This window comes from Castanea sativa, chromosome 5 (genome assembly GCF_040712315.1).
Source record: "Castanea sativa cultivar Marrone di Chiusa Pesio chromosome 5, ASM4071231v1".
Taxonomy (NCBI): Eukaryota; Viridiplantae; Streptophyta; class Magnoliopsida; order Fagales; family Fagaceae; genus Castanea; species Castanea sativa.
This window is the reverse complement of record NC_134017.1, coordinates 63,653,406-63,668,367: the sequence shown is the minus strand read 5'-3', so window position 1 is coordinate 63,668,367 and position 14,962 is coordinate 63,653,406. Positions and strand designations below refer to the sequence as shown.

Here is a 14,962-nt window from a genome sequence, read left to right as displayed (position 1 = left end):
CAAATATGGAAAAAGAGAAGTCCTAAGCTAGGTCCTAAGCTTTTGGAGGGGGGTCTTGCTGAGAAGTGTTGGTGGCCTCGGTCTTTCTCAACTCCAGCTCAAAGGGAGACAGCACTTGCTTTCCTTTATCTGCTGCCTTTGTTGGAGGGACGTTGGACTCCACATTCTGGCTCAGGTCCTTCTCGGCATCCCCGTCTCCTTCCTTTTCTTTATTGGAACCCGAAGGTTCTGTAGGATCTGGAATTAGCTTTGGGACCATGGGAGGAAGAGCAGGAAGAGTTGTTTCAGGGGTAGGAGTAGCAACAGGAGCCTCTTCAATCTCCTGTATCTCCAGGGGAAGCCGAATATTCTCGGACTTCCTCAGATCCGAGGATAGAGGAACTCCCCGCTACATTCGAGCTTCCCCCCAGACCTTTTGACAGTACTCCCGGCACAAGGCCGCAAAGGCTTCTGTCAGTTGCTCCTCGGTGACCGCTACCCCTTCCTCATAACTCGCCTGCTTGGCGGCTTCTAGAGAACGATGGAATGCGCCGGCTTCCTCCTTCATTCGCGCAAGTTCCTTCTCCAAATCTGAGCACTCCCTTTGGACTTGGGAGAGCTCGTCATCTTTTTCACGAAGAAGCTTGCGCTGCCCTTCTATTTGGGTCTTCATGGTCTTCAGGTTCACCTCGGCCCCATTTTTCTCTCTCTTTAGCTCAATCACCTCCGAGGAAAGCTTCTCATTTTCAGCAAGGGCTGTGCCCAAGGACTTTTCAGTCTCCAGCCTGATTTCAAGCTCAGTTCTGGCCTTCTTCCGAGTGTCTTCTATTAATTTCTCAGCTACGAAGACTTCCTGAATGGCCTGCAATAAAGTGCGAGGAAGTCAGATATAGCAAGACACTTATGAATAATCTGATATTGTTAAAAGTGGAATCTTCCTAAAAGGGTTAAATTTACCAGTGCTAAATCCCTTTTTAAAGAGAGGAATAGTTGTGGCTGGCTCATTTTTTCCAAGGTTTCCATGTCCTTAGGCAGCAGAAGAGGGCGCTCCAACACTTCGGCCAAGTGGTGGGCATGGCCTTGTTGAACCGCCCTTATACTGGATTGGTAGGAGATGGGTGCACCGTCCAACCTTAAGTCAGAGGACCAGGTGGCCGGTGCTCGGCGCACTTCGGCCACGTCCCTGGTCTCCCCGCTTTCAACTGAACGGGCCCTACCCTTGCCTTTATCCAGCTTCTGTTGCTGAACTAGTGGGGGTTATTGTCGTGGTTTCTTGGGGTCCTTGCTGCTCGTCCCCTCAGCCTCCCCCTTTCTTTTCTTTTTGGGATCCTCGGCTGGAAGTTTTGGCTCAGCTGGAGGAGGGGGAGGTGGTAAAGATGGGAGAACTTGGAACCCTCCCGTCTTTCTCTCAACAACCTTCATAGCTCTATTGGTTAGGAGACCCTTCATCCTGTCCATATCCTCTTCGGATTCGTCCTCTGGTTGGGCAACGACTAACCCTGCAATTCCAGAAGCCTCAGTGGCTTCTTCTTCCTCGTCAGAGAGTACGACGAACTGGTTCCCTCGAGGTCTCTCGGTGTCTTCAAGTTGGAACTGTTCTATCTCTTCGTCTACCGTGTGTGAAGAAGACACCTGCTCTTCTGGAACAACGGTTGCCTGAGAGTGCACGGCGAGGGGGATTGCCGCTATGGGCTGTCCGTATAAAACGGTGTGAGGGGCGTCAGGGAGATCGTGGTCGTCCAAAAAGTGGGGCCGGGCTACGTTTATCTTCCTTCGCCTTCGGTCACCGGCGACTATGGCGTTTTCTATCTCCTGGAAGTCCGAAGAAATGGGAGTGTACCCTAGAATCAGATGAGCAGCTCTGAGTTGTAGGTCCTCGCTGACAAACACCTCGGAGCGCAGTACTCGGTTGAGATTTGCAACGTTGCAGTGGCTTAAGCGTGGGTGCACGTGTCGCTTATTTGCGAAGGAAGACACCAAATCAAACAAACATGGTCAGATTCACACAACATATAATAAACCTAAATAAACGTGAATACATGTGAATGCGCATTTTTGTGAGTATTAGAGGAGTTTGTGTAGGGGGGGAGGCTAATCCTAAGGTGTCGCACCTGGATCTCCCCACTCAACTGGCAGTGGAGGCCGTCGTGCCAGTTCCCAGAGACGATCAGGTAGTCATCCTTCATGCCTTTGTTGGATTTGGGCAGACAGGAGATTAGCCTAACGACGCTGGAGCGGGATTTAATGTAGTAACCTATGTTGGAGAGTTTATGGGACTCGTACAGAAAGACGACATCGTGCCAGGTAAGGTTTAGACCCATTTGCTCGTTTAGAGCATCGACGCTACCCAAAACTCTAAAAATGTTTGGGAGGCACTTATCGGGACACAACCGGTGGTTGCGAAGGTACTCCCTAGTTACAGGCTTCATTGGGAGGGTCATCCCACCCTCTACAAAGGCTATCATTGGGATGATAACCTCTCCCTCCTTTCTAGAGCCGGCCACGGCTTCCGCCGGGCAATATTTTAAACCTACATCGCCGGGAATGTGATACTTGGCCCTGAAGCCTTCCATTCCAGCGGCGGTATCAACTAGACATTTAAATCTTCCCATCAGAGAGGGGCGAAAGACTAAACTCTAAAAGGGAAAAAATCTACAAGTATAGCCGAGAACAAGATCCGAGGAGAAAAGGTTAAGAAAAGGAGAACCAAAAACTTACGAATCTCAAGTTGTGCAGAGTTCCACGGTTTTCTGCGGGTAAAGTATGTTTACTGATGTTTTGATGGGATTAGTCCCTGATGAATTAAATGAAGGCGCAGGTTCCCGAAGCGTCACGACGTCCGAGAAGCGGCCTCGAAATTATATTTGTCCCGCCCAAATTTTCATGGAATGATAAGGACCGTTGGATGTTCATCTCCCCGTTGAACATGGGGGACAAGGTGTAACTTACAGTAATAAATGCGCGCGTTTTTGAAAATAAAACCGCCAAGTGTCACCCTCCGGAACGCGAAACGGTTTTCACGCGTGTGGTTATTTGCAGAAAGTGTGGAGGAGGTGTTCGTTGGATCAAAACCCTATTTTTCTCCTCGGATGATGAAAAATAGAGTTTTGAGGGGCTATTGTGGGGAGTAAAAGGGCCCAAATGGGCATGTGGCCCTTTGGGCTATAACATGAGGGCCGACCTGCTCCAGGGTTAAACTCTATGAGTCGGCCCATACGCCGAGGGTCTAAGGATACAGCCGAGGACTAGATTCTCCTCGGAAAAGCCCTAGAGAGTTCAAAGTTTCATTATGTAGGTCAAAGCACAACTCTGGAGAGACCCGTGGTTAAAAGGGGACGACCTGAATTTTCTAGATGCACCAGTATTAAAGAAAATATCAAGAATAAAGGTTGCCACCTCCACATTAAAGGCTCTGCACCTACCTCCCTGGCCGCATTAATGGGGAGGTGACCCCTGAACAGTGAGGTGGAAACTTCTAGTCACAGTTCAAAAAGTATCAGCGAAGGAAGTATAAAAGGGGGGTAAAGGCCAAAGAAAAAGGGGAATCGGAAAACTAAGAAAGAAATTAAGAACTTGTAATTTTGAAGGAAGAAAGAGAAATAATAAAGAAATAGTTCTCGGCTTGAGTCCGAGGAGACCCATTTGTCATTATCGTTCTTTATTTACTTGCGTTTGCTTATAAAAGCCTGTTATCAAGATCCCAGCATTTCTAACATAGGTTTAAAGCTCACACTCTACAAATCTTATTGTTTAAGGCTCATTGGGCCTGAGCCCGTGATTGGCTTTGGGTCCAGGTGCAATTGTGCACTTACAGTAGGTAAAACTGAGAGAAAATCTATTTAGATTTAAAATTAGAGTTTAATTTTGCGTTACATATCCCATTTAATCTAAGTTTTTAAATTTTGCGCCAAGTTATTTATTTATTTTTTTGATAAAGTTAGTTAAGTTAAACTCACACACATAGGAAAGGGGGAAGTAAGACCCACAAGAGCTTACAATACTTATCCCATCAAAAGGGCCTAACCTTTGGGGGAATAAGCAGGGCTTATAAGTCTTACTACACACTTACACGGGACCGATGTGGGAACACAACCCACTTGCCAAGTTAGTTAATTTAATGTAAAAATTGCAATTCAATTAAAATTTAATTTTGCATCACGTGTGTTGAGGTCTAAAAAATCACAATGTTGCACCAAGGTCCAAAACAACACAAATGATTGAAATCTAGGAAAATAAATTATTTGGGCCTTCAATAAAGAAAAGGGAGGAGAGGCCTAAACCCATTAAGGGTCATAAGGAGGAACCCAAATCCATGAATGGGCAAGCTTTAGACTTCATAAAACAAAGGAAAGTAAAAGCCCAGCCCAGCCTTTAAAGGTCAAAAAAATCGCTAGGGAGCCCAAGGAAAGAACTAGGCCAGGATACTTGGGGATTCCCAGGAGCTTGAGATTCTTAGGACATGCAGCAAAGCCAGGATGGGATTAAAACAGGTCAAGGGGGTATGCCGATAAACACAAAGAACAAGACATATATGTCCTTATCAACAACCCAATGATGCTGAAAAGGGATCAGAAGGCTTGGGAACCAACAACTCATAAGCAAGGGCTCGGTACCTCCAGAAACCTAGGAAGAAGGACCATGAAGGAAGTTGGCTGAGGATCTTTTAGCCTGACAGGAAGAAATCAGCCTACTTGGGAAAAATGACAAAGGGAAAAGCAGCCAAAAGATAGGTCTGAAAAGTAGAATCTAGAAGCCTAGAAAAAAGAAAGGCTAGAGGTCAGCCCTTTAGGACCCCCAGACCGGGAAAGTCAGTTGGGGTCTTTTGAAAAGAGGACCTCAAAAGAGGGAAATAATGAAGAATGAGGAAGGAACCAGCTACCAATGTTGTTGACACAACATTGGTACTGGTACCTAGAGGACCAAATTGAGAGAATCAATGGCACCCCAAAAACCCTAGGATGACACTATAAAAAGGGGAAGCAGCAGAACAGTTAAGGCATTCAGCCACAATGAATTGGAGTAAAAATACTTGAGAAAAAACTCTGTGAGAATTCAAAAAGAGAGAAAAGGGAGGGAAAGCACCGCCTGGGATCCTCTGAATAGCCACTAGAGAACCCACACTTGGATTCAAAGGGATTCAAAATTTGTAAGTCTTAGAGGCCTGAAGAGCCATCTAAGTCTGTGATTTTTGAATTTATTTGAACCTTGTAACACGGCCTGGTGAGCATAATGTATTACATGAATAAGAAAATAATGAAGCATTTTACATTATTTTAAGGATCCTTAACATCCTATTTTATTTTATTTTATTTTTTCTTATTATTTCGTTCTTTGCTATTCCCTGCTATTCAATATGTATATTCTTTGTATGTTAGCATATATGTATTGTAGGATTCATGCCCTGTGCATCACTTGGTTTGAAATTAGTCTCATTTAGCTATGGTGAACCAAACTCAGTCCCTTAAAATATAAAGCATTAGGGCCAAGATCCTCACTTTCTTACTTGGGCCTGTGTGTTGCTTTCTTGAAAAAAAAAAAAAAAAAAAAAAAACCCACACAACGTGTCTCATCTAATGTAATTTTTTTAATTTTTTTACCAAGTGAGTTAATTCAATGTAGAAAACAAGGAATTCCATATAAATAAACCATAAAAAACCTAATTATATATATATAACACCAATGCTTAGAGAAAATTTAATTAGATTCAAAATTGAAATTTTCTTTTGTTAGCTTTCCATAAAATTACATTGTTTAGATATTTGCTGTTATTGTTTCTTTGAACTAATGAGCATATTTTTTATATTATTTCTATTTAGATATTTTGTGTGCCAGGATCTTGAATGTAACAAATTGTAATTGAGTTGAATGATCCATGCACCTATCCCCATTCAATTTAGGAGATACTATTGGACCAATTTATTTTTTTATTGTGTTGTATTTAGTAGAATTTCATGCACAGTGATTGTGATTGTGAATTGATATTGTATATGTAGTACCCAATAGTGATTGTAATCACTATTGGATATGTAGCAAGTGATATTGTATAGCTCACTTAACCCACTAAATAGTACAACCCCAAATTAGAACTAGAACTAGTTAGGCAAAAAATTTCGATTTCCTCTACTTCCTCTTGCCCGAATCTCCACCACACCTCACACCGAAGCATATCGCCACACAGGCGACCAGATTCGTTGCTTGAGCTTGTAAACATGCCAAAGCCGCCATGACCATGGTGTTGCGATCTGAAGGTTTGCTTTTCATGATTTGCCATTTTTCTCAATTTGGATTTCAAATTATTGAGGGTTTGTTTTGGGATTTATGGGTTTTTTTTTGGAGCCTCTTGAATTATATATGTGTGTGTGTGTGTGTGTTTTCTGTATTTTGGTATCTTGTGGTTTTAATTATATTCCTAAGTGTTAAGGTTCAACCTGTATTTGGGGTGTCTACTAGGTAAACAAATCTACCCATGTGAAAGGAAAATTAAAGGTACTAAGGAGACGAAGTGAAGTTAGAGGGGCGGAGGAAAGAGAGGGCTCTAAATAAAAAGAAATAGAAAAGAAACTAAGAAGGGAAGAATAGTGAAAATGACTTACGGAAGGGAAGTAGGACTCCTTGGACTAGTTCTGGAGATTTGGGAAGTGCAAATAGTGAAATCAATGAAGTCTTCAAGCAATATATGTGTGAGAGGGAAAAGCAGGCGGGAAAAATCCCGCTCAAGTTCCCATAAAATCTTCAGCCATTAGATATCCATTGTATCGTAGAATGTGGGAAACATGGAGCCACAAAAATTAAATGCAAATGCATCATGGATGCCAAAGCATTAGGTCCGTGCTTCTAGGCACTTGAAAAGACACCTGCACAAATAGAGGTGATGTGTGGGAAGAGCAAAATAATTTTTATAATATCAAAATTCTCCTTTTTTTTCCAAGGAGCAAAAGAAATGAATTTTGAAGGGCTATTGTAGGGATAGAAGGCCCAGGAATATATATTGAGCCGTGGACCTTGTCCAAGGACATTTAGTAGTTCGAGGACGAGTAGATGTTAGTGAAGAAGTGCAAATCAGTGTATTTTGGAAGGTTTTGGTCATGAAGGTTTGGGAAGGTAGTCCGAGGAGAAATGCCTCCTTGGCTTGGCAAAGTAGAGGTCAAAAAGTTTGATTTGCCGTCAAGGGCATACTCTGGACGATTCTACTGGTAAGGATAAACATCATGAGGGAATAATACAAAGGGAAGATAAGAAATATCTAAGAGAAAGCTGCTACCACCGCATTAAAGGCTCTGCAACTAACTCTCTGGCTACATTAATGTAGAGGTGATACTTGAACATTGATATTCAGTCTTACAACTACTTGCAAAGACTTCAGGAATGTGCTAATGGGACAAGGATTAAAGCAAGCAATTTGACTTACACGTAGAGGGTGGAGATGAAGAAAAACAGGAGAATATAAGGAAGAAAGAACCCCTTTTCATAGGGAGCCATCTAAAAATCTGTAGAAAATATACTGTAACATTGAGAATTGTAATTGTAATCAAGTCTGAAAGAAATATATTCAAGAACAATTTTCCTCGGACTTTTCCTCAAAAGGATTTCTTTACATAAAGCTTGTTTTTCTTTGTCTTTCTTAAGATCTTCAATCCATTGTGAGCGAGATCCAATTCATTGAAGCCTAGTTCTTAGCCCACTCCCCACAAACTCTTTGTATTGGGCTCTTTAGGCCTTAATCCTTTCACTTGTTGGGCTTAGGACCTGCCCTTACAATTATCACATTAAAATCCTATTATATATGTTTCTAAAAACTAAAAATAAAAATTGTAAGTTCACATGTGTGTGTATGTGTTATATATATATATATATACACACATATATTTTAAACCCTAAATGTCTTGGAAATACTAGAAAGTACCAACCAGATGATCAATAAAGCTCTTTGCAAGTTCATATTTTTATTAGTATGAAAGTTTACTTCATATGCAATGTACCTTAAAAACATAAACATATGTATAAGTTTATGTTTATATATATAAACACACATGAATCTTTTCATTTGCTTCATCTAAAAGACAAGCAAAATGTTTAAATTTGAAATTATGAGTTCTAGATAGTTCAAATTTTTGTTGTGGACATTGTATTGGATTAGCACTTAAAGTTGAAATTAATGAGATTATTTATGGTAACTGTATCCTCATTGAATTGACTATTTTGTTTTTTTTTTCCTCTCAAAATTTAGAAATAACTTGGTCAATTCCAAGTAAAAAATGTAACACTATAAAAAATCATAGCATAGTCATAAACACTTGAACCGAGAATATGGAGGCATAAACTGGTTAAGTAATGTTTCTTGACTAAATTATGAATTTTCAAATTAGTCCTAAAATTTAGTCTTTTTCTAAACATAAGACTAGATTATGAATTTTCAACTTAATCCTAATTAAAGTCTTAGAGAATTAGGTCAGCATTATATCAATTAAGAACCAAATTTTGTTGCAATCCATCTACTCTGAGGGCGAATACAAATTGATATGAAGAAATATAACATGTTTTAGGAGTTTTTGCTGACAACATAATTCGTAACCAATGATATTCTAAATTTACAAGTACACTACTTCTTGTAAAAAGACCAGTTTATATATAAAGGAAACTTGCTAAAAAACCAATAAAAACAAAACCAGAACTCTGAGGGAAACAATCCCATCCAAGCCCATCTTCCAACTTCTTTTTCTTCTGGTATGTGGGTCAGTCTATATACAAAGATCAAGCATATTCCCACGAAAATTGAAAGTGCATAGAATTGGAAAAGGATGCGTCCCTTTGCTGGCTTTGTTACAAAAAAAGGAAGATTATCATTGTTTCCCATCTCTCTCTCTCTCTCTCTCTCTCTCTCTCTCTCTCTCTCTCTCTCTCTCTCTCTCTCTCTCTCTGTGTATGAAAATGAAGTACTAGTGTACTACCAAAAAGATTTTAACAAAAAGAATGAGGTAGGAGATGAGTAAACGTGGATAAGAGTAGGACAAATGCAAACTTTTCTGGCCAACAAAATTGTGGAGAGGTGACGATCACCTCGTTAGTTCTAACAGTCGTTAGAAAACAAAACAAAAATGGACAAAAAACGTTGTTTCCTCATGACTTTGATTCCTTTTTCACAGTGCAAGGCAATAAATAAAGAGATTACATTAAATACAGATTATATACGCATATATATGGTAAACTAAAGCTTGCAATTTTAAGCCCTGGAAAGCAATTCCAAAGATATGTATTGAGGTTCCTAAACTAAAACTTTTGGATGAATGGCAATAAGTTAATACCCATTTTCCTTAGTCCCTCCCATAGTGCTTCAATCCAGTATGGGATGCCACATGGAATGGTAGTTGTGGGGATAAAAGGCCTAAGATACGTTTTTGGGCCATAGGTTTTGGTCCGAGGACGCTTACATGGCCGAGGACGAATTGATGGTAATAATGATACCCAACTTGCAAACCCAAAAGCAAATATGGCAGACGAAGCGAATATAAATAATCCGAGGAGGGGTGCATTCTCGGCTAAATGCGGTGAGGATCATGTAGTACGTCGTGTTGACTAGAATGATATTTTGGAAGGTCGTGGAGACGAAGATATGTTTCATAAGGGCATAGAGAGCAAGGGCGATTGGAAAGTATCTCACAGAAAGCTGCTACCATCGCATTGAATGCTTTGTACCTAAGTCTTTGGCCGCATTAATGAGGAAGTGATATTTGAACAGTGATTCTCAGCCTTACAACTATTACCTAAAGACTTCAGGGAGGTGCTGATGGGACAAGTATCCATGTTAGCAGTCTGGATCTACACGTGGAGAGCAATGATGAAGGGGGAATGAAGTATAAGAAGGAAGGAGGCCCTGGAGAAGAGGGGATCGAGATATAGAAAGAGAAACGTTGTAGACTGAATATTGTTCATGAATCTTTAAGGGAAGAGAAATATAAGCACTTGGTTCTCGGCTTGAGTCAGAGGATAAATTTCATCTTTTAAACCTGTCCATCCTTATTGTTTGGTGATCTTGGGCTATTGTTGTTACCATTTAAACTCATTAGAATCAAGATTTTTTACCCATACTTTATAAATTTATTGTATTGGGCTCTTTGGGTCTATACCCTCCTTCTCGTTTGGCCTAGGCATGGATTGCGTCCTTAAAATTGGTGTCATCTGTGGAAAATCTTGGATTTTTAGTGAGTTTGAGGTTTATTTATAGCAAATTCAGGTCCACACCAAGTAGAGTCTAGGGGGTCTCAGTGTCAAGATGATGTTCACATTATCGAACAAGGTGGAGATCGGGAGGGAAGTGTACATACCACCCATACGAGCAGGAGTCAATCATGAGGTGGAAGTAGAGTCTCCCATGAAGAGAAAGCCAGGGCCATGCAATTGGAAATTGACAGTTTGAAGAGAAAGTTACGTCACTAACAACAGAGGTGAGTTCAGTCCATCTTTGACTCTTCTTTCGGTGAGAATGAGAATGAGGGGGATAGCTATAGGCGAAGGTCAAGAACTCCCCCTAGTGAGTCTTACTTGTATGAAGATAGTGGCCCCCATAATCGTAGGAATAAGAATTCGTCCACTAGAGGCTTAGGAACTGATGCTATGGGTAAGGCGTTGAATCAAATTTCTAAGTCTCCCTGACCCTGTGGAATACGTAAGCCATTTTCACCAAAGGATGGCTATGCACTCCAAGAACGAAGCGTTGATGTGCAAGGTTTTCCCCTCTAGCTTGGGGCCTGTTGCGATAAGGTGGTTTGATGGCTTGGGATCAGGGTCCATTAATTCCTTTAAGGAACTTATTCACGCATTTGGATCTCGCTTCATTACATGTAGTAGGGTCCTTCAGCCTTTGGATTCTTTGTTGTCCATGGCCACGCGAGAGGATAAAACCTTAAAAACGTACACAGATAGATATTAGGAGATATTCAATGAGATTGATGGGGATTTTGATGATGTGGCCATTAGAACTTTCAAGGTACCAAGCATGGGTTGAGGAAGTCATTAATTAGGAAACTAGTTAGTAGTGTGTGCTAGCTTATGGACCGAATTGATAAGTATAAGTGGGTTGAGGAGGACCAGCAGTTAGGTAAAGGAAAGGCAAAAGTGGTCTCTTAGGACAAGAGGGACTTCAGATCGGACAAATACAATGATAATCGTCCTCAGCGACACTTCACCAGGCAGACTGAGGTTGGTATTGTACCATAGGCCGTCAACAAGGTATTCTGAGAGCCAGTTCATTAGATTCTAGAGAAAATCAAGAATGAACCATACTTCAAATGGCCTAACAAGATGAATGGAGACCTCACAGGACATAATCAGAACCTTCATTGTCAGTACTACCAGGAACGCGGACATACCACCGAGAATTGCAGAAATTTATGGTATCATTTGGAGCAATTGGTTAAGGAGGGAAGGTTGCAACAGTTCCTATATAAGCCTAATGGGCAAATTAGTCATACGAGCTCAGGTACTCAAGGGAACATCTCTTCGAGGCCTCCATTGGGCACCATTAATGTCATTTTTGTAACCCCTAGAAGGGCGGATTTGTGTCCTTCCAGGGTAATGACTGTGGCTTGGCCATTATCTAAGAACTCTAATTAATGGGCATAAGAGAGCAAAGGTTGCATTACAATTGGCATTGAGTTTCTCAGAGAAGGATAAATTTGGGACTATATAGCCACATGATGATACTCTGGTGGTCACACTTAGGATAGGGGGTATGACGTGAGGAGTGTTATGGTGGATCAAGGTAGTGGGGTGGAAATTATGTATCCCGACTTGTATAGAGGTTTAGGATTATAACTAGAAGATTTGACTAGTTATGATTCACCTCTAGTAGGTTTTGATAGGAAGATGTTTATACCAATAGGACAAGTCAAGTTGCTGGTACAAACAGGGTCAGAAGTTGTAGAGGTCAACTTCATAGTGGTGGATGCATATTCTCCATACACGGCCATTGTGGCGACACCCTAGCTTCATGCCATGGGGGTTGTCCCTTCCACTTTGCATTTGAAGGCGAAATATCCATCCGAAGATCGGGTTGAAGAGCTGATCAGAAGCCAATTTACGGCCAGGCAGTGTATGGTGGCTGCAATTAGACATCAGTTTGGAGTTGGGTCATCGTTATCAGATGATCATGATTTTTAGCAATTAAAAGAGCCTAGGTTATCAAGGGATCTATTGATTGAAGTAGAGTGTGAAGCTTTAGAGCGAGTTGCTATAGGCGATGATAAAGAAAAGTATTTTCAGATAGGCCACCAGCTGCCTTCTCAGGAGAAGGAGGAATTGGTGAAGTTCCTTAAGGGAAACCTTGATGTCTTTGCTTGGAATGCTTATGAGGCCCCGGGAGTCGATCCGTGTTTCATTTGTCATCATTTGAATGTCAACCCCGCTGTGATACGAAGGAAGCAACCACCTCAGCGATCATCTAAAGAACATTCTGAAGCTGTCAAAGAGGAAGTAATTAAGCTCAAGAAAGTAGGAGCTATCAAGGAGGTATTTTATCTCGATTGGTTGGCCAATATGGTGGTAGTTAAGAAGAAGAATGGCAAATGGTGGGTATGCGTAGACTTTACTGATTTGAATAAGGCATGTCCCAAGGATTCTTTCCCCATGCCTTGTATTGATCAGTTGGTGGATGCCACGGCTGGGCATCCTCGGATGAGTTTCCTAAATGCTTTTCAAGGTTATCACCAAATACCTTTGGCTTTGGATGATCAAGAGAAAACAACCTTCGTTACCCCTACTAGAACCTATCATTATAAGGTAATGCCTTTTGTATGAAAAATGCAGGGGCTACTTACCAAAGGATGATGACTAGGATGTTCGAGTCGCAGTTGGGAAAGAGCATTGAAGTTTATGTGGATGACATGGTGGTAAAGAGTAAAATGGTGTTCAAGCATGTTGGGAATCTTGAAAACATCTTCAAGACACTAAGGAAGTATAAGTTGCGTGTAAATGCTTCCAAATGCTTTTTTGGCATGAGATCTAGTAAATTTCTAGGCTTCATGGTTACACATCGTGGAATCGAAGTTAACCCTGATCAAGTTAAGGCTATTAATAGTTTGCAGTCATCTCGTAATCCTAAGAAAGTTCAGAGATTGATAGGAATGATGGCTGCTTTAATTGGTTTATTTCTTGGTGTGTGGACAGATGTAGGCCTTTCTTCTAGTTACTAAATAAATGGAAAAGATTTGAATGGATTAAGGAGTGTGCTTTGGCTTTTCAACAGCTCAAAGAGTATCTTTCTCGGCCACCTATTATGTCTAGGCCTAAGGTAGATGAGGTATTGTTTGCTTATATCATTATAATTTCCCATGGTGTTAGCTTGGTATTGATAAGGGTTGACAATAGTGTTCAGAGGCCGATCTATTATGTAAGTAAATCGTTGGACGAAGCCAAGATTCGCTACTTATTGTTGGAAAAAGCCATTTTGGCAGTGGTGTATGCCACGCGAAAGCTTCCTTATTATTTCCAGTCTCATATAGTTGTGGTCTTAACCCAACTCCCGCTTAGGTATCTACTTCGGAGCGTTGATTATATGGGAAGGATTGCCAAGTGGGGAAAAATTCTAGGGGCTTTTGATATAAAGTACATGCCATATACCTCTGTGAAAGGTCAGGTCCTTGCTGAATTGGTAGCCAAGTTTGCTAATCCCTCATTAGAAGAGCATACGAAGAGATCGGAAATGGATGAAAAATCAGTCGGCATGATCTCCTTGAAGCAATCTTTATCGTGGAAGGTGTACGTGGATGGTGCAGCAAATCAAAGAGGATCTGGAGTAGGGTTGGTTATAATATTTCCAAATAAGATCGTCATTGAAAAGTCTTTGAGAATGGGTTTTTTAGCCACCTATAATGAAGCCGAGTATGAAGCTTTGCTAATAGGAATGAACATGGTTCAGAAAATGGGAGGGAAGAATGTGGAGATGTTCTCGGATTCAAGGTTGGTTGTAGGCTAAGTGGAAGGGGAGCTGGAAGCTAAAGACTCAAGAATGCGAGAATATTTGAGTTAGGTTAGATGTTTGCAATCAACTTTTGAATCTTTCACTTTAGTGAGAATTTCCAAAAGCAAGAACATTCATGCCGACTCTCTAGCCACCTTGGCAACGTCCTTGGCATACAGTTTACCTCGGTTTATTTTAGTAGAAGATTTGTGTATGCCTACGAAGATAAATGTAGATGTAGTTCGTGTTCATCAGATCAAAGTGGGACCCACCTGGATGGACCCTGTGGTGCTATATCTTAAAGAGAATATCCTACTTGAAGAAAAAGCCAAAGCTGACAAAGTACGAAGGAAAGCTCCTTAGTTTTTGCTGTCCGAGGATTAGAAGTTATACAAGCACTCTTTTTCTGGACCATACCTACTATGTATACACCCAGAAGCGACGGAGCTGCTTCTAGAAGAGTTGCATAAAGGAATTTGTGGAAGTCATACAGGGGAAAGATCCTTGTCCCATAGAGCTTTTACTCAAGGATATTGGTGGCCTAATATGTAGAAGGAAGCACTTAAATATGTGAAGAAGTGTGACCAATGCTAGAGGTTTGCTCCGAACATTCATCAACCAAGGGGAGTGCTCAATATTCTATCCAGTCCTTGGCCTTTTTCTCAGTGGGGCTTGGATATAGTAGGACCCTTCCCCACGGCTGCGGGGAATAAGAGATTTTTGCTAGTCGGCACAGACTACTTTACTAAATGGGTTGAAGCTGAGCCATTATCAAACATCAGGGATCTGGACATAAGAAAGTTTGTTTGGAAGAACATAGTTACCCAGTTTGGAATTCCTCATACCCTTATCTCAGATAATGGTGTTCAATTTAATAGTAAGGACTTCAGAAGATATTGTTGCGATCTGGGTATTACAAATAAATATTCCACTCTGGCTTATCCGCAAGGAAATGGACAAGCTGAGGCTGTTAATAAGGTAATAGTCAATGGACTTAAGAAGAGGTTGGATGATACTAAGGGAAGATGA

At 41.1% G+C, this 14,962-nt stretch overlaps 1 protein-coding gene across 1 annotated transcript; it reads left to right on the top strand.

Moving 5' to 3' along the window:
- Positions 1 to 13,249: 13,249 nt before the first annotated feature.
- Positions 13,250 to 14,962, top strand: LOC142635597 (uncharacterized). The gene is made up of 3 exons (XM_075809735.1): positions 13,250 to 13,932; positions 14,059 to 14,275; positions 14,600 to 14,962. The coding sequence occupies exons 1-3, from the start codon at positions 13,250 to 13,252 to the stop codon at positions 14,960 to 14,962; spliced, it is 1,263 nt and encodes a 420-aa protein (XP_075665850.1).